We start from the raw sequence: 17,791 nt of genomic DNA, 5'->3' as shown, positions 1-17,791 counted from the left end.
ATAGTATTAGTCTCACCAACAATAATAATGAGTCATAAACAAGTAAATGAAGAAACTGCTGGAAACAAACAAAAACGAGTCTATAAGACTACAAAACTGGGGAGCCTTGCAAAAGTTGACAAGAGAAGATTATCTTCATTAATTATTATGGTGGAACCATGCAGTTCGATGATTTAATTTTCCTTTTTTTTTTTCTTGGGTAAATGGAGTTGATTTCCTTCTATGCTTTTCTTACAAGCATATAGCATAGGAATGCTTTTTTCTTCGGGTAATTGGGTAAAGGGGTTTTTGACTCAACTCCTGAGTTTGAGGTCCTAGGTTTGATTCCTCCTCTCACAATATTTGATTCCCCCATCCCACAATATCACTGGTATAAAAAGATGCTTTCTTCTTGGGATTGTACCTTTGAAAGAAATTGCCTCTGCACAAAAGGTTCTCTTTTTTCTGTTCGATTTCTCTCAAGAAATTGTGCACCAGATAGTTGTAAATATATGAATTAAAAGAAAATAAATCACTTAAATACTAGAGCACCTAAATTGTGTAATGAAAAAAATAAATAAAGCATAGACCGAAAATATAGTTCTAAGTTGTATAGAGATATTATTAACACATTGGATCATACATTCTTCAAGAGGTGGGAAAGGAAAATCCAGCCTTGGTATATAAACTACAAAAATTTATAGAAAATGATGATATTTATGGCTCTGTGCTCTCCAGTCTGCTAGAGAAGAAGAAAATTGTGATTGGATGATGGCATGTGCGAAGAAGTATTATCACCAACCAAAAAAAACAGAAGAAAAAAAGAAGAGTCATTCATTCCATTACTATTGGGCCTATACATGATTGGAATATGTTGCTTAAAACAAGCTGAACTTCACCTGATGTGTGCTCACTCCCCACAAGATCTACCAACAAAGGAAATAACCGGCATGCGTGCCTTCTAAATGAAACCCTTTCCAAACCAGACAGTACCTGCAACGCCGACACAGCTAAGTAGGTTCGGGTCGCCAATTCTTCCTTCTTTGCGGTACCCAAAGGAAGAAACCAGTGCAGAATCGGCTGATCAGTTGGCTTGTGCTCGAAAGATCGAGGCTCCGTACACTTTAGGTATATCTGCAATATTTTTTCACACACTTCCACAAGTTGAACTTCTATGTTCATCTCCTCGGACATAGACGGATTATCCATGAGTGCATTTTGGAGGAAGCTCAAATAATTCTTATAAGAGTCATTCTCGAAATGAACCAAAGGTGGGGCAGTGAGTTCCAGGACAGAACACACTTTTTGCAGCTTCTTCTGCAGAATTGTCTCCGAGTTCAGTTGGTGAGCATGGGATGCAATAAGGGAAAATATTTCAAGGAGGATTCCAATGTTGGCGGCTGACAAGGATTCGTGGTTTATTTTGTATAAATCAGCAGCAACCTGGAAAGAGAAAAAAGAAAGTGAAGAAAATGAAAATGCCGCATTTCACAAAATCAAGACATGCAAGAAATTAAGCAAACACCAGAACATCCATGTATGGGGTAAGGGGAGTAAGAACTGCATACATTGCATATGCATGCATGCAAAGAATGAAAGGGGAGGAAGAAAACCTGTATGATAAGTAGCTGCATAGCAATATGACTCTTCATTCTGGAAACCAAATATGCTGCTGTTTGCAGGTTATCATCCTCAAGATCATCATTTGTAAACCCCTCCTCAGACGCCAAATCTATATCACTATAAGATCGAGAAAGACCGGGAACATTGACGTCATCCATGGTTTTCAACACCTTCATAAATCCAGGCACTGCAGATGTGGCTGCTTCTTTCAGAGCCAGAAAAATCTGTCTCCATTCGTCTTCCGAAAGTCTGTTTCCCACTTCACCAGCCAAACGCACTAATGAAGCAACCCCCGTGCTAGCAGGACCCTGAACAGGACTTCTGATGAGCCCTGTCAGAATGGACACCAGACCTGGTAGTTGAGCCCTCACTATGTCAAAAAAGCTGACAAATAGATCTATGAGACAGTCTGCTGCAACTGCAGAAGTTTCAGAATCCCATGTACTTCCCTCAGGACGTGGAGATACTGAAACTGGCGAAGAAAGGTCATTTTTCATATTTGTATCTCTAAATATGGGGTAAACAACGGAATTGAAAATCGCAGTCCAAAATGAGTGTGAGAAAAGATGACCATGATCCTTTAAAATGTTAAAAAGAACTTCCAAAGAACCCTTCCGGATAGCTGATCTAGGATCTGACGTCAGCTTTGACAAACCTGTGACGACAACATAATATTTATGTTATGAAAGAAAAGGCTGAAGAGCAACATGAGTCTTTCTCCAAAGATATAAAAAGACAAGTATAATGGAAAATATTCAATATCAAGGGTCTGAGCAGGGGTTGCAGTACATTTTTGGGTTTAAATCTTTTATAAGTGATAGATGAGGGGAAAATAAACTCTGGCATTTTCTGCTTGGGGTATAGGTGAAGATTAAGTGGCAAAGCAGGTTGCCTGTAGTTGTGCCATCCACAATGCACAATGCTAAGAAGTTGTAACACTTGCTTGGAAGCTAGCTTTAAAATCATGTTACCTGTTAGCAATGGAACCCAAAAGGATGCATGCTCATCTTTCTCGTTGAAAGTCACTACATCTGAACCATCCTCATTTACATTTGGAATGGACGACACATTGACCTCACTCCTCTTATTGTAAACAAGGCCTCCTTCTGCAAGTTTGACAGCACAGAACCGGAGAAATGCAATGGCATTGAGGCTAACATCACTATTGAATCTGCTATTGGTGAAGGTTAAGAGGCATTTAACACAATCAGTAAAAGTCAATGTCTCTGTCTCCGTTATATAAGGGAAATATTCTCTGACGATTTTTTCCATGGTCTCAAAGGCCAACAAGACAATATTTTTCCGCTCATCAGCTGCAGCAGCCGTGAAGACCTGATGAAAGAACAGCATGACATGAGAGACAAAGCATCTACACAAACCAAGCCTTAGTACACCATGGTAAATGCATGAAGTTCATTTTCAAATTGCAAGATAAAATTTATTATCTGTGGAAAACACATGCCCAAGCCTACTTTGAGATGATACAAATGATAACACACAAAATATTTTTACGTGTCACTGCCTGAATTTATCCTTGAAAACTTCCATAGCGGCCATAGTTCAATTTGGATCACAAATCTTCAAAAATTCAACTAATCTCACACTAGCGGCTATGTTTTCCCTAAATAGCCTAATTTAAGGAAACACTCTATTTCCACCTCATTCTCACTACCAAAAATGTAACATTAAAGCATTCAATTTGTAACACAAGAAACCAAATTATGAAACTTTAACATACCAGAAAAACACTTTTCCACCCCGATTTCACATGATTGACACGGCTGAGGACCATTTGTGAAATGCACCGAACTATTAATTCCTTAATTTCTGTAGAACCACTTTTTTGCATAACAATCACAAATGGTCTCAAAAATTCATTCTGGAAGTTGTAATTTGCCAGTTCTTCACGCTCTAAGAATTTCATAGCAAGCTGACGCAATGAATCCATCACAAATATCGCAACTGAGAGATTCTCGGACAAGCCAACTGATACAAAGAAATCTGAGAGAACATTCCATATGCGAGACCACACTAATCTGATGCGGTTCATATTGTAATGCCTGCAAAAAGAAAATGTATTCTTTAATCATAAAATCCATCCCACCTCTCATTTCTGTTCAGATGAAGTTGCATGGTTCATTATCACGACAAATTTATCATGAATCCAGAGAGGAAGACAAAGATAAAAAGCAAAGAATGTTTCATATCTGCTAAAAAAATCACATGGAGAGGAAGTACCACATGGTTTAAATTCTTTAAATATAAAAAAATCACATGGGCTTTCTGCAAGTATGCCATTTGAGAGCTTGAAGATTTTATTTTTTTATGCATAAGATCTCAACTAAAATATAAATTATGCTGTCATTGTTCTCATGCAACAGAATCCCATAAAGAAAGGAGAAAAGACTCTTACGCTATTTCAACTAATTTTGTGAGGCTGAATACACGAGGGTCCGTTTGAGATTGCAACTCTGACATGGAAACTTTGCATAAAGCCTTCACAAAAGCCACTATCGCTTCACTGTTCAATCTTTGGCTATGAGCAAATACATGATTCAACTCAAAATTCCCAATCTGATCCAGCAAATTCAAGTTTGAAATAAAGTTATTTATCTGTTCTGGAGTTACCAGTCCAGAAGTATTGACTCCTACACTAGTACTGTCATATGAACCCCCACGAACAACAGCCATTACAGCTGGATTCTGGAGAGTTCCTTTTTTCTTCAGAGAAGAAAATCCAATAGGCTTTGATGTTTTCTCCTCAGTTTCAACATTTGATCCAGTCAAATAGGACGCATCAGTTGGTGCACCTTCTCCCAACAGTTGCAGATGCTCAATTCGGGAAAGGCAAGTTAGTATGTGTTCCCATGCTTCCTGAAGATGATTACCATCTTCAATGGCGATTGATATTATTGCCTGCAAACAGTAAATGTATGGGTAAAACTGATAAAAAAACATTGCACAGAAACTTACTGAGAGCATGCACATGCAATATGCATAGAAAGTAATAAATAAAAGCTCAGTGCTATACTCTCCCCAGAGTAATCCTAAGCACTAATGATTTCTTCTATACTATTTATTATACGACAAGGGTCAGAAAAAAATTAATTTTGAAATGCAAATTGATCCAACTTGCTCCATCATTACAGTACATAGATGCATACTTAAATGTTCTTTCCATGGCGAAAACAAGTTGCCTTTTGATTAAGATATACTGAACATGCACAAACCTTCACAGCATCGACATTTTTTTGCTTCATATCTGCAGCATTATGCAGATAAGTAAACTTTGCCACTGAAGTGACAAATGCATCTCTCTGGGTCTGCATTCCCATCAAAGAAGTAACATGAATGGCATGCCGAAAACCTTGTAAGCATTGAGAAGTAGCAAGCCTATCATCACTTTGGTCGAGAGTCACACTAAATGCTGCCAGCATAGGACCCCAGCAGACTTCCACCATAAACCTCAATATTGCCACATCTGTCACAGCATGATAGACAGACCTGCAGCACCAAGTAAACATGAATTCCCAAATGTTACCAGACTCTGAATAGGCCAACAACGAGCAACCAGATCCCACATTGATCAGATTAAATGATCTTAATTCCCAAATCAACTCATACCAACTAAAAAATGCCATAGCCCTAATTGGGGTTAAATACTTTAACTCTTCTGTCATAAACGAAAGATGTTGATAAGATGTAACTATGTTAATACTGGCTTTCAACCTACTACAAGTCTTCCTCTGGTATGACTTAGAACTGGTTGTTTAAAAGTACAAGACTAAGTATGATACAAGCAGAGTTCAGTTTTCAACCCGGCACAATCCCAGTAATCACAATATTTGGCAATAAAAGAAAGCACAAAGGAAGGTATATCTACAGAGTCAAAACAAGTATCAAAAGATATTCAAGCGGAATATTATACGCCTTAAACCACTGCCAAGCTTCCCACTTTTCCATGCTCCATCAGTCTAGTCATAGGTAAAATAACTTACAAACAATTTTCAAATCCAGAAATAAACTTAGCTCTATCTTGTATCTAATTTTAGCTTACTCTGATTTTCCAGACTTTGCTTTAAATTGCTCTTGAATGTGCTTTATAAGAAGCCCATTTGCACCCAAAGCTTTTTCTTCAGTCTGCTTTCCAGTTACTAAATTCAGGATACCATCCAAGCCCAATAATTTGTTAAAGCTGTTTTCCTGCTTGCTCTGTGGTACAGTAGTGTCAGCGCTCATCTTAATTTCATTTTTAACAATTTGATCATATAGGACACCAAGATACTCCTCAGGTAGATCCTTTCCATCATCTATTCCTCGGTTGTTCCGTATGAAGTCAGCCTTGGTCATCTGGATAAATAACCAATGCAGAATATATGTCAGTAGACAGAAAATATGCAACCTATAGCTTCTGAAAGGCGCTAAATTGCCAAATTGATGTGTATAACAAATCAAATACGACAAGAAATTTTAATCAATTTTATTTACACAGTTTAAAATAAAAAAATTTAAAATGAAATTAAGGATGTTCCATTAAAGAACTGATTTGAGCCCCTGGAAAAACCATCTTCTGTATGACATCAAAGGTCGCCATGAATGAGATCTCAATTCCAGCGACGGTTTCATTAGATATCTTACAACTAGAAGCCCTCTTTTTTCCGATCAAGTTCCTCCACCACCGCGAACCCCGGTTAGATTAAAAATAAATAAGACACCCGGGAGAAAAAGTCAAAAACAAGAAAATATTTACTTCAAATATCAACAGCAAAAGCAAGGCTCAAAACTTATAACTATTTGACATAAAACAAAAGGGAATGTGTTACGCAAGCAAACCTTATCTTTCACCATGTTATTATGGGCGTCTGTATTGAGCATTATCACAGAGTATGCAAGGACATATGCAGTATCTGCACTAGTAAATGAATTTGGACTGCATTTACAATAGCGCTCAGCAAACTTCTCCATGATGCGGTCAATTTTCTGTGCTTCTCCAGGTAACCTGAAGCCCCGCAGGAAAAACCTTATTGCTTCGCCAAAATCCATCCCTTTGAAATTAAAGGAATCTACATAAGCATGCATAACTTTTAGAGGAAATTCCTCCCTTTCACCCAAATAGTCACCAATCATGGTTTCATTTAGGCCAGCAGTGTTGTTCCTCAGGAAAGATGCCACATCTTCTGCAGAACTACCAATCTTTTTGGTGCTTATAAGAAATTCAATGCCCTTGGAAGGCTTTCTATTAAACAGCGAGATACCTTTCTGCATTCAAACAATAAAACTTTTACCACCCATGCTTATTCTTGGTAAGGTGAGAGTCCGGAAAAAAAAATTACCAAAGAAATAGAGGGGGAAAAGGGAGGGGAAGTGATTTAGCCAAAAAAACTCAAGCGATGGGACAAACTACCATGAAACTCATACTGCATTTCTAAATGAGTGGATACTTAACGTTGCTATACAAGAAAAGCAGAGCTCAACCTGAAGTTCAATTTTATAAGCTCGACGCTGCTCGAGAGTTGCAGCATCTGACACTTCAGGATTTCCTTCTGGGTGTAATTCATTATCAAAAGCAGCTCCTTCTTCACCATTTGAGGTCAATTGATTCTCCATTTTCTCAGCTGAAGTGTCGCTCTCATTGGTTTTTGGTAGATAGGAGTCTCCCAGACTCAGCTGTTGGTCCATCCAAGCTCCCATTGAATTAATGATGCCAACCAAGCACTTTACTGATTCATGCCGGAAAGTGATATCCTGCACTGGAGACAGTGTTGTTGTTGAACCAGAGGGTGGTCCTAGAGCTGTTTTCAGAAGACCATTGACAATCCTGCAAATATCTGATGGAATTATAAGGGTTTTAATACATTTTACAAAAACACAACGCTTGAAAGGGAATGAAAATAAAAGGTTAAAAATGCATGTGTGGTGTGTGTGTTACACAGAGAGAGAGAGAGAGAGAGAGAGAGAGAGAGAGAGAGAGAGAGGGAGGGAGGTTTAAGTACTAAGCTCTGTTATATGAAGTATAAATAGCCCCAAAGGCAGAAAAACTGGGTTTAAGCTAAGACCTTTGGCAAAACCAACCACTCAATTGTCTTAATGCAAAAGAACGTAGTCATATTTTCCGAACGTCTACATGGGACAGAATAATCTATATTCTAATTTAAAATAAGAAAGGGATCCAGATCAGCTTTATACATGGCTGGCTACAATTGGTTCTAATATATTAAAACAGCTTCCCCCCCCCCCACCCCAAAAAAAAAAAAATTGTATCATGTACAGGAAAAATAGATTAAAAGGAAAACAAATTATTGAAGTTCATAGACAATATTGCTAATTTGATTGAAAAAGAATATACAGTAATTGGGAAATTTCCAAGTCGTAGCTCTGAATCTTAGCTCAGAAAGAACCTAAAGATATATATATATTTTTTTAAGTAAAGAGACTGATTGGAAGACAATTTTCCTCTCCTTTAGCTACATACACTCAACCTTTGCCTACACTCTAATCTCTAATAAAGGTATTGAAGATATTTAATAGCTTCATAGCGCAGAAGTGCTTGTCCAGCCAGTTTCATTAGTAACAAAAGCACCCCAATTATGCAACCTTAAAGTTCGAGATAAATGTTGTTATCTCCTAGGTAGAATTCAAGCTTAAGATTTTTTGTTCAGATATGGTTAAAACTATGTGAGCTTCAAACTTGAAAGAAAACTAAAACATGCTAGCTATCCCAAAACGGAAAATAAAGAATTGCCCAGAGAAAATGCTGGTTCTGATGGAATCAGAGGCACAGAAAGCAACAATGTAACAGACAAGTGCAATACCTTTCAAAGATGTTCGGGGCATCCACATCACAGTCATAGTTGACAAAAATATCAATGATAATCTGTGAATCCTGAGAGATCTTCTCCAATAAATTGAGGACTGTCATTTTTTGCAAGAAACTAGGCTGCAGAACATTCTCAAGCACGCGTAAGACAAGCATTGGAAAAAATATACCAATTTCTGCTTTCAACCCTGATCTGAATTTTGATAACAAGCTCGTGAAAATAGAACACTGAAGCTGGAAAATGGCCATGACTGACAACGCACTGTTTTTTAAGAGTGATAAGCAGAGGAACTGCTTGATAGCATTGAGAAACCTGTGCCACAAAAAGTATTGGCATTCTCAGGAGTGATGCATCAACTTTGGTGCAAAAGAAAGCCTACTTTAATAACAACAATATATCACAAACAGTGTAACAAGAAAAAGACTGCGTCTCAGATTAAAAGTCCTTAACAAGAAGAAAAAGACACCTAGTGCAGCATTCATGATTGCTTAAGCGCCTGCATTTAAACTGCCCTAGTATATAAATTCGTTAAACATCATTTGGTCACTAATTTAAACTACCCTGACAGTCGCCAGAAATATGCCAAAGAGCAAAATGACAGAAACAGAAACAACAAACATCTGCTCTACTAAGATTTCAAAGTAAAAGTAACACTAATCATAAGCAAGTGGCTACGATTAGCATACAATCACTTGCCTCTCATTGTTGCGCCAAAATGGACCCCCATTGTCCAAGACCACCTTCAAAAGCTCCAATGACAAAACTTTACCCCTCAAGAGAATCTGATCATCAGAGTGCTCCTGTGATGAGAATTTCATCGATAATTTGCACAAATTCTTAAACAAAAGATACCCATCATCCCTAATCTTACTACCGCCATCACCCGATTCAGCTCCATCAGCATTCGAATCTCCGTCACCACCCGATTCACCGCGTCCACCGGCATTGCCATTTTGCAATTTCGGCTTCGGAGACGGCACCGTTTTGTTACCATCCGGACCAACATAGTTCGCGTCCATAACCTCATTGACGAAATTCTGGCAGAAGAAAATGGAGCTCCCTTCGTTCAAATTCTTATCGGTGAATTCCAACAATTCATTAACCGAAACCCTAGAAATGCTAACATTCAAAGAATCCTCCTCCACTCTGGTGAAAACAATCACCATAATCTGAGCCAAAACCGACTTGGCACAGATCTGATTGGTCCCATTCAATCCCCCAAGGTACACATTGTAACAAGTCCTCACAATATTCACCAAACAATCGCCCCGGATCAAAACCCGGGGCGATCTCACAGCGGCAAGCAGAGTCCGGAGCACGCCCAGCTCGATCGGCTCCTCGCCGAGCCCAGCGCACTTACACAGCGACTCGACGAGCTTAAAGAGAACAAATTTCTGATCGGAACCGTGGATCTCGCCGCGGAAGAGGCCGACGGAGAAGAGCTTGAAGGCGCAGTCGACGGCGGGCTCGACGACCTTGGGGTAGGCGGAGTCGAGGGCGAGGAGGATGGGGCCGAGGACGAAGTCTGAGTCGGCGAGTGAGAGGCCCGAGATCGGCGATTTTGGGTCGACGATGGACGAGTCGGAGATCGAGTCGAGCTTGTCGAGCGCGGACTTGCAGGCGGCGACCAAATGCGAGTGCTTGCGCCACGCAGCATTTTTTACGATCTTGTCGAGTGACGGGCCCAGGAGGCGGCCGGCGCGGGAAGGGCCGCCTAGGGTTTGGGAAGCGGACATTGATTTGAGATCTCGACGGTGATCGGCGAGTTAAGCATTCGCGGTGACGATGGGATCTCTCATTTCGTTCCAGTACGAGATTAGAGATGAGAGAGAGTGGTGAGATGAAAACGAGAGTTTTTTTTTTAAAATTTAATATTTATAGTTTTATGTGACTTTGTCATCAGCTGTTGGTATGGTTTGGTTAGTTGTTGCCTGAGGACCTGCGTGCGCCGACAATTGCGTTCTTATCGGAAAATTCTTATGCCACTTACGTTGTTCTCTCTGTCTTTATGTTTGTGTTTGTGAACATATTAAAGTAAACCAATCCACTTATCCTTGATTACATCATTTGGATTATGGTTATATTTCTTGAATATTTTTTTCAGTGTCTGAATATTTTCGTTTGCTTTTTGTACCTTTTATTTAAAAATTTCCTTCATTTTATTTTGATGTTTATGTATTTTTCGATATTGAGGGTTTCAAAATACCTTTTAAAAGGGTCACATATAAAATATGCACAATTTTTAGGACGGAAAAATAGACCAAGTTAAGCTACATGTGACACGTTACAACGAAATTTTAATTGAGGTGGAAAATTGATGCAATTTTTTTTTATGCATGTGATAAATTGCAACAATGTGTTTCATATGTTATTAGTCTAAATTATAGATCTTATGTTTTTTATGCACGTCTCATTTTTCAAGTTTGCAATTACCTTTACAACTTTTTAAAGAACCTTACAACCACATTTGTAAATAAAAGAACATGATTTTGGCACTCCAAATATTACGCTCCATGCTTGTCCACCTTTCTTCACACGAGAGGATTGCATAAGGTTGTTTATATAGTTTTAAAGTCACCCTTGGAAGAACCATCAACAAGCGGTGATTTTGTTCAAATGGTTCACTCGTGATGTGGTGGACTCACATCCCCTATTTAGCTTAATTAATGGTTATAAAAAGCTTCTTGGTTGAAAATGGTTATGTTGCCTATCTCAAATTTGAATCCATACAACATCATAGTTGTGTGTGTATGAAAATTTTCCCTCCTCTTAAATTTAGACTATCACTTGTGACAGGACCCGACCCAATTTCCACTTTGGAATTCGAGCCAAGTCCTGTGCGTGTCCGACACCTGGCAATGTCGGGCACAAATGACCTTTTTACCCTTCTTGTCTCAAATTCTTTTTAACTTCCCTTAAGCTTCTGCCGAAATTTCGGCAGAGTCTCCCCTATATTTTGACTAATCCCAAAAATTTCCACCTGTTAAACAACCCATAAATTCACACCAACTGCCAGAATATTCCAAATAACAGATCTCCACTCCAGTTTTCCAACTTCAACTATATACATCAGAGCATTTTCTAAGTTTCAGGGTTTCAACTACAAAACTTTACCTTACGTGGTGATGCGGAGGCTTTGAATGGCCCGGTGGTGGATCCCGCGTATTTCTATGGCCTGGGGGCGAAAACAGGTTGAAAATGTGAGTGGACCAAACATAAGATTTATGAAAACAGTTAAAAATCATAATAACCCCCATAGTAAAAATAACTTGATAAGTAAGGCTAAAGTTCACCTGTGTTTAATATAAGGTATTCATCCGAATATATATATAATCGTATGTATGTAGCTTCGTAAAACTGAACAATTATATGAAGATATAAAATGCGCAAATATCAAAGAAACTGGTTTGAAATAGCTGAAAACCATAACTGAATAAAAGAGCTTAAAATCCTTGGAAAATACCACCTATTTGTACCCCTGTCATATCCGTCAATTTCTCTGGCAGGTCTCGGGCGTCACGCAGTCTACCCGAGCCGCAAACTGGCAGAATCAGGGGACTATGATCAGCCTGATCTGCCGGCAGATTCCTCGAGAACACCAAGTCACCTCGAGTCGCTCTTGCAGGATGCAGGGGACCGTAGTCAGCCTGATCTGCAATCCTGGCAGGTCTCGGGGACACAGAATCAGCCGAGCCGCAATCCTGGCAAGTCTCCGGACACCAAGTCTGCCGAGCCGCAAATCCTGGCACTCACGGTCCGAGCGTCTCCGAAACTCGTGAGGCAAAGTCAAGTGCACTGACATAAACTGAAATCGGACTGGATGTCCGTAGACATCGGTCCAACTCTGGGTAATCACCAAAGAAAATGGGTACGAGGTGGGTTTAAAATAATTTCCTTTAGAAAAAAATCTGATTAATAACTGAAATCTCAAATTGTGCTGCTATTTCAACTGATTCCAACCTCAAACTCTGTTTCTATAACTGGTAAATAAGCAGCACAGATTTATAGAACTATTACTCTACTAATCATGTTCGAAACCACAATAAGATTTACTCAAGATCAAATAAAGAAATTTATTCAAATAAACTCATTTATAAAAACTCATTTATATAAAATCAATGTAAAATCACTTATGAAATCTTACTTATAGAAATCCTCTATATAACTCATTTATATAAAATAATTCATGAAAGAAAGTCCACTCACAGATGGTCCGAGCTAATTTGACCCTTCGAAGGTTCCTCCTGCAGGTCGACTGGACCTCTGATGCCTTACTCGATCGATTTGGTGGAGAATTGAAGGAGAAAATCGAGCTGGAAGTTCGGGTGGATTCGGACGAACATCCGTCGGAAAACATGGTTTTTCGATCAGCTCCAGGCGGCCCAAGGGTGGAGATCAGTTGGAAAAGGTAAGGGACTCGATGGCGGTTCCAACGCCACCGGTCCCGCGGCCATTGGTGCTCGGAGGCGGCGCCAGCATTCTCTGGAAGGCGGCGGCCCGTTTCGCGCAGAGAGAGGGAGAGCTGCTGGGTTTATATAGATGCAACTTCGAAATATTTACGGTTATGCCACTGAGACTCTTTTGACCATAACTCTTTCGTTACAACTCCGATTCGGGTCTACTCCGTGTCTACGGACTCGTTTCGCCGTGCTCTACGCAACGGCGCAAGCGAAATTCCCCAAATTCTTTCTCGATCAAAAAGTCACCTTTTTCCCTATTAAATAATGCGAGGGCAAAATCGTCTTTTTGCTAAAATATATTTTCCTTGCTTTTTAGATATTTTCTTTCTTTTTAGATATTTTGGTTTGGGTTATTACAACTTGTACTGAACACAAAAAAGTTCGGATGTCAACGCTTTTGATTTTTGGGTCCATAAACCTTGTCACAATAAGAAGGAAAAAAAAGGTGATTCTTATCTTATTTTGGTTTTCCTCATGAGCTTCAATGTCCTTTAATAAGCCATGCATTACACATAATTGACCTAACAGTTACCACCAAATACAATTATTTTATAAACTCAACCATCTTTTGTCACTAATTACACAATTTGAATATAAGAAAATGGTGCAAAACAAAAAACTGTGAAGCCATTGAGCAATGTACTTGATGGAAGGCCATACCCAACAATTAGGAAGCTGATACTGATACACCACCATTTTCAAAATTAGCACATCAATTTATTTGATTGCAGATGTTAATACAAGTCTAGAATGATGGGAGTAATTAATTAACCAGCTGGTGAAAAAGTGAAAACTGTAAACTGGATATATACAGTGGCAGCAGTAAAACAGTAAACCCAGCTTCTCTAATTTTAAGCCCTGAATTACTGGGCTTTACCCAAAGTTGAGTTGTAGCGTTAGCTCCACCAACAACATGTCGTTCAAATAGTTGTGTTGCCAAATGGGCAGCCAAACCGCAACGACATATCACTACTTTACATCATCCTCTTCCCAGAACAGACTGGTTTGGGCCTTTCGACCAAAAACAAAAAACAAAGTGACTGGTTTGGTCAGCGAGAGAGCAACAGAAAATGAGACCCTCTTCCGCAACTCAAGCTCTCACTCTCTTCAGCTCTCTGCCCAGAAACTTAATCTTCAACGCAGAGCCTCAGCCCTCATCTCTTCAGCTCTCGAGACCCAAAAGATGGAAACTGATAGTGACGATGAGAGACAGAAGCAATAACCCGAGACCATTGCAGAAAGGAAGACACCTCAGCATCGAAGCCATACAGACCGTACAGGCCTTGAAGAGAGCCAAGAAGAACCAGAGCTTTCTTGACCAATCGTTCGATTCTAAGTTCAGGCGCTTGCTGAAGCTCGACATGATGGCTGTCCTTCGTGACCTCCTCCGCCAAAATGAGTGCTTCTTGGCCCTCAAGGTTTGGTCTTGCAGTCTTACTTTAATTCAATTTTGCTTTCATTTTGATTTTCCATGAATTTATCTTCAAAATTCAATTGGGTTCTCTCCAATTTGATAAATTTGATGCAAAAAAGCTATCTTTTACTTTCTGTTTTCAGTTTACGCAGACTCCTAATAAATATTTGCCGCTAAATTACATGGTATCTCATTTTGGTTGTTACCCTTTTCTTTTGTTTTATTATAAAGATTGATTCAGTTTTCAATTTGGCGTTCTTGTCATTGCTCGTTTCGTTACAGGTCTTTGAAGATATTCGAAAAGAACACTGGTATAGGCCGCAGGTTTCACTTTATGCTGATATGATTAAAGTAATGGCTAGCAATGAATTGATTGAACAAGTTGAACTTCTTTGCTTGTGCTTGAAAAAAGAAACAAATTTACACCCTGAACTTGAGGCTTTTAATGCTCTATTGACAACATTGATAAGTTTTAACATCCCTAAACTTGCAATGGAGTGCTATTACTTGATGAAAGAGGTGGGGTGTGAACCAGATAGGTCATCCTTTAGAATAATCATTAATGGTCTAGAATCCATGGGAGAGACAGGTCTTTCAGGTATTTTGAGGCAGGATGCTCAAAAGTATTATGGTGAATCTCTGGAGTTTCTAGAGGAGAATGAAGAAACGGCAGTCAAGTGAGCCATCGATGACTTGCCGGATTTAGATAATATGATATTGTCTGTAAGGAAGTATGTATGAAACTGAGTTCTTTATCATTTTGACAAAGCATCGTGGTTACTTTTCGGTAGAATAGAATGATACACCCTTAGACGTAACCACTCTAAACTCTATTTTTCTTACATACCGATTTAACTCTAAGTCTATTATCACTGAAAGCTGTGTTTGACTGCTCAGTTTTATGATCTGTATAATGGATTGTCCTACGTTATCATTTCTTATTGTCCACACGAGAAGTGGTGCGATTGGTTTAGTTGCGGATGTTTACATGTTAAAGCTAGTACTTCCTCAACTCGAGCAATAAATACCTCTTTCAGTTGGGCACATATCTGTTGCATCACACTTGTTTGAATGCGTATGCCGGACAGTTTTGTTAGCCAAATGGAAGAGAATTTGTTATGATGACAGCAGCAGAGCACAAGTGACCAAACAAACAAAATCAAAGGAAGCTGCACAACACCCAAACACAATCTGGATATCCTTGAAGTGTATCGAAGACCATGGCTGAGGTGGGCAGAAGTGCCAGATATCACAAACTTGTCTTACTAACTTCTCTAACAGAAAATGGGACTTATGTAGGCTGATTACCAGTCTGTAAGTGTTTGCATTATGTAACTGACTCTAGCTTCACCATATAAGGATGAGTTACCAATGTAATTCAGCGTATAAACACAAACTTCAATGAAACATGCTTCTCTTTGAATGTTTTCTCTAAGATTTTCTCAGCCCTTCTCATATTTTCTTTCATTTTACTGCTCATTTTCCTTTTCTTTCTGAATTATCTTCATTTTCACATGTGTATCTTCTGTTTCTCCAAAGACAAAAAACACATAAAGCAAATATAGCCATTAAAGTCAGAATACAACGAAGGATGTAGTGGCATAACTTTAATTTTAAATAATTACATGTTCCATCAAATACTACACTTTCTAATCATCATATCATTAAGAAACAAAACTGGGACCTCGTATTCCCCTTTTTTCAACTCTCTTCTACAATTTTCTCTCTTCTTTTTGACCACAACCCAAACTTTGTAGGATAGCAGAAAAATTGGAGTGATACAAGGACACATGACCATGAGTAAATGTGCAAGTTCTGTTTAAATCTTCAAAACTGATGAGATCAGGACTTAGAGGTTCCAATCAGACAGCCACATTTCAGAAATGATAATCTGAGAGCCGGAGCATTTCAAGTTCAAACTTACATGCTTCCCATGCTAGAACTGTTTCCCCTCAAATGTCTGACCAAACTGCCAGTTTGCTGGAGCAACATTATAAGATGTGAGTGTTCTTCCGCTACTGATGGTTACCTCAAAGGAAAGAGGCTGCCCTTTAAGATTGACATTGCTTTGCCAGTTCTGTCCCCAGTTCCTGGCCATTGGTATCCAACCGGTTCTCGAACCCTTCACCTTGACAGCAAGTATTTCCCCATCTGAACCTACATTTGTAATCAAGACTTGGTAGAAGTGAGAACTTCCACTCATCATGAATCTCAGCCCCCCACTTCTCTCACACTTCACCCTGCACAAGAAAAAGAAAAAAAATCCCAAAGAGATCTTTGCTTAGTGCAAGATATCAAAAACAGAACAAAGGAAAATATATATATATATATATATATATATATATATCAAACTAGAATTTTCTGTTACCTCTTATACTGAACTGGCACAATATCAGCTTTTCTCTTTGCAATTTCAGCGAATGCTGCCTCTGACATCTCAAAGTGTTCTTTAGGGAAATTGCACCAGCCACCATAATCTTTTGAAAGCCCATAATTTGGAGGGCAGAAATCTGTAGCAGTGAGAGTAACAGAGGGACTCCCTAGCAGGCACCACAAGATGTGGTCAACACATCTCAGCTCATAACAAGCCCCACATGTACTCCCTTTGTTGAATAAAATGCCACTTAGCCCAGCACTGTGTTTCCCATAGCTGATCTTGTGAAGGTCCCCATAACCACAAGCACCTTCTGCAACATAAACAAACAAAAAAACAAAAAGACCTTGAAAAACTGTAAAATATGGAGCAGTCAAAAAACTTGAAAAGTTTGCAACTTTTTTGCACCAGAAGCAAGAAGAGTACCAGTAATAATAGACCCATCTGTTTCTTTGGAATATGTTGCAGTAGCAGTCTTCCATTCTTCATCTTGCGAAACAGCAATGTTGCTGCACCTGCATATATGCAAAAGAACCAAGTAGAGAACCAAGTAGAGAAGTGTAGCTTGAAGGGTTCCTCCCATTTGAGATGATGAGGCCTATCTATGAGAAGTGTGGTTTGTACTTGAAATGAGTTCCTTTTTCTTTTTATCCTTTTGATGCAAACTGGGTTGAAGAAGGGTGTAGAAAGCTCTCCTTTTTCTGTGCCTAAATTACCTCAATCTCCTTGCTGAGATGAAGTAAGGCTTGTTGTGGTTAATTGCTGGACTAGAAACAAAGAAACTCTATGAGAAAAGATTGAACATTTTGACAAATAGCCTACAATGGTGTCCAGAGTTCACACTGGGGGCACATTCTGCGAGGCCAAGATGAAGGGTGTATTGGTCTTTAGGCCTTGGACCCTATACACCATGGAAAAGATGGAAGCTTTAATTTCCTTTCTTTCTTTTTAGCGGGGAATGGAGACTCAAAAAGGGGCTTTGGCGCCTGCATTTGGCTTCATTCAAGATGGAGGGGATTTGAGGCTTTGTATTGATGGCAGACAGAGATACGGAAAGCCTTGAAATAAATAATTAAAAAGAAATAAAAACTAATTCCAAAGATCATTTAAACTTATTTTCTAG

General features: G+C 39.1%; 3 protein-coding genes across 4 annotated transcripts; 1 reads left to right on the top strand and 2 right to left on the bottom strand.

Moving 5' to 3' along the window:
* Positions 1-566: 566 nt before the first annotated feature.
* LOC117636687 (brefeldin A-inhibited guanine nucleotide-exchange protein 1) lies at positions 567-10,361 on the bottom strand. Of its 2 annotated transcripts, XM_034371318.1 has the most exons (11): positions 9,117-10,361; positions 8,415-8,732; positions 7,078-7,420; positions 6,436-6,861; positions 5,660-5,952; positions 4,833-5,106; positions 4,016-4,518; positions 3,341-3,662; positions 2,574-2,934; positions 1,593-2,257; positions 567-1,422 (listed from the first exon to the last, which is right to left on the bottom strand). In XM_034371318.1, the coding sequence occupies exons 1-11, from the start codon at positions 10,154-10,156 to the stop codon at positions 814-816; spliced, it is 5,154 nt and encodes a 1,717-aa protein (XP_034227209.1). In that variant the 5' UTR covers positions 10,157-10,361; the 3' UTR covers positions 567-813. The 2 variants fall into 2 exon arrangements, with proteins under 2 accessions (XP_034227209.1, XP_034227210.1); XM_034371319.1 differs by lacking the exon at positions 9,117-10,361 and having other exon boundaries at positions 7,078-7,430; positions 8,415-8,556.
* A 3,502-nt stretch (positions 10,362-13,863) lies between these two features.
* On the top strand, positions 13,864-15,220 carry LOC117637568 (pentatricopeptide repeat-containing protein At1g62350-like). Its single transcript, XM_034372486.1, has 2 exons — positions 13,864-14,298; positions 14,577-15,220. Exons 1-2 carry the CDS (start codon positions 13,951-13,953, stop codon positions 14,973-14,975), a joined length of 747 nt encoding a protein of 248 aa, XP_034228377.1. The 5' UTR covers positions 13,864-13,950; the 3' UTR covers positions 14,976-15,220.
* A 656-nt stretch (positions 15,221-15,876) lies between these two features.
* On the bottom strand, positions 15,877-17,565 carry LOC117637119 (expansin-A20). The gene is made up of 3 exons (XM_034371920.1): positions 17,095-17,565; positions 16,663-16,981; positions 15,877-16,534 (listed from the first exon to the last, which is right to left on the bottom strand). Exons 1-3 carry the CDS (start codon positions 17,249-17,251, stop codon positions 16,231-16,233), a joined length of 780 nt encoding a protein of 259 aa, XP_034227811.1. The 5' UTR covers positions 17,252-17,565; the 3' UTR covers positions 15,877-16,230.
* Positions 17,566-17,791: the final 226 nt, after the last annotated feature.

This window comes from Prunus dulcis, chromosome 8 (assembly GCF_902201215.1).
Source record: "Prunus dulcis chromosome 8, ALMONDv2, whole genome shotgun sequence".
Lineage (NCBI taxonomy): Eukaryota > Viridiplantae > Streptophyta > Magnoliopsida > Rosales > Rosaceae > Prunus > Prunus dulcis.
This window is presented reverse-complemented; position numbering and strand designations above follow the sequence as displayed.

Excerpts from the sequence above, each read along its gene's own strand:
- LOC117636687 (XM_034371318.1), bottom strand. The coding sequence starts at position 10,156 with ATGTCCGCTTCCCAAACCCTAGGCGGCCCTTCCCGCGCCGGCCGCCTC. Across the intron at positions 8,733-9,116 it reads TTTTGGCGCAACAATGAGAG|GTTTCTCAATGCTATCAAGC; the intron begins GCAAGTGATTGT and ends TTTGTGGCACAG. Across the intron at positions 3,663-4,015 it reads ACAAAATTAGTTGAAATAGC|GCATTACAATATGAACCGCA; the intron begins GTAAGAGTCTTT and ends TTCTTTTTGCAG.
- LOC117637568 (XM_034372486.1), top strand. The coding sequence starts at position 13,951 with ATGAGACCCTCTTCCGCAACTCAAGCTCTCACTCTCTTCAGCTCTCTG. Across the intron at positions 14,299-14,576 it reads AGTGCTTCTTGGCCCTCAAG|GTCTTTGAAGATATTCGAAA; the intron begins GTTTGGTCTTGC and ends GTTTCGTTACAG.
- LOC117637119 (XM_034371920.1), bottom strand. The coding sequence starts at position 17,251 with ATGGGAGGAACCCTTCAAGCTACACTTCTCTACTTGGTTCTCTACTTG. Across the intron at positions 16,982-17,094 it reads AGATGGGTCTATTATTACTG|AAGGTGCTTGTGGTTATGGG; the intron begins GTACTCTTCTTG and ends TTTATGTTGCAG. Across the intron at positions 16,535-16,662 it reads GTGCCAGTTCAGTATAAGAG|GGTGAAGTGTGAGAGAAGTG; the intron begins GTAACAGAAAAT and ends TTTCTTGTGCAG.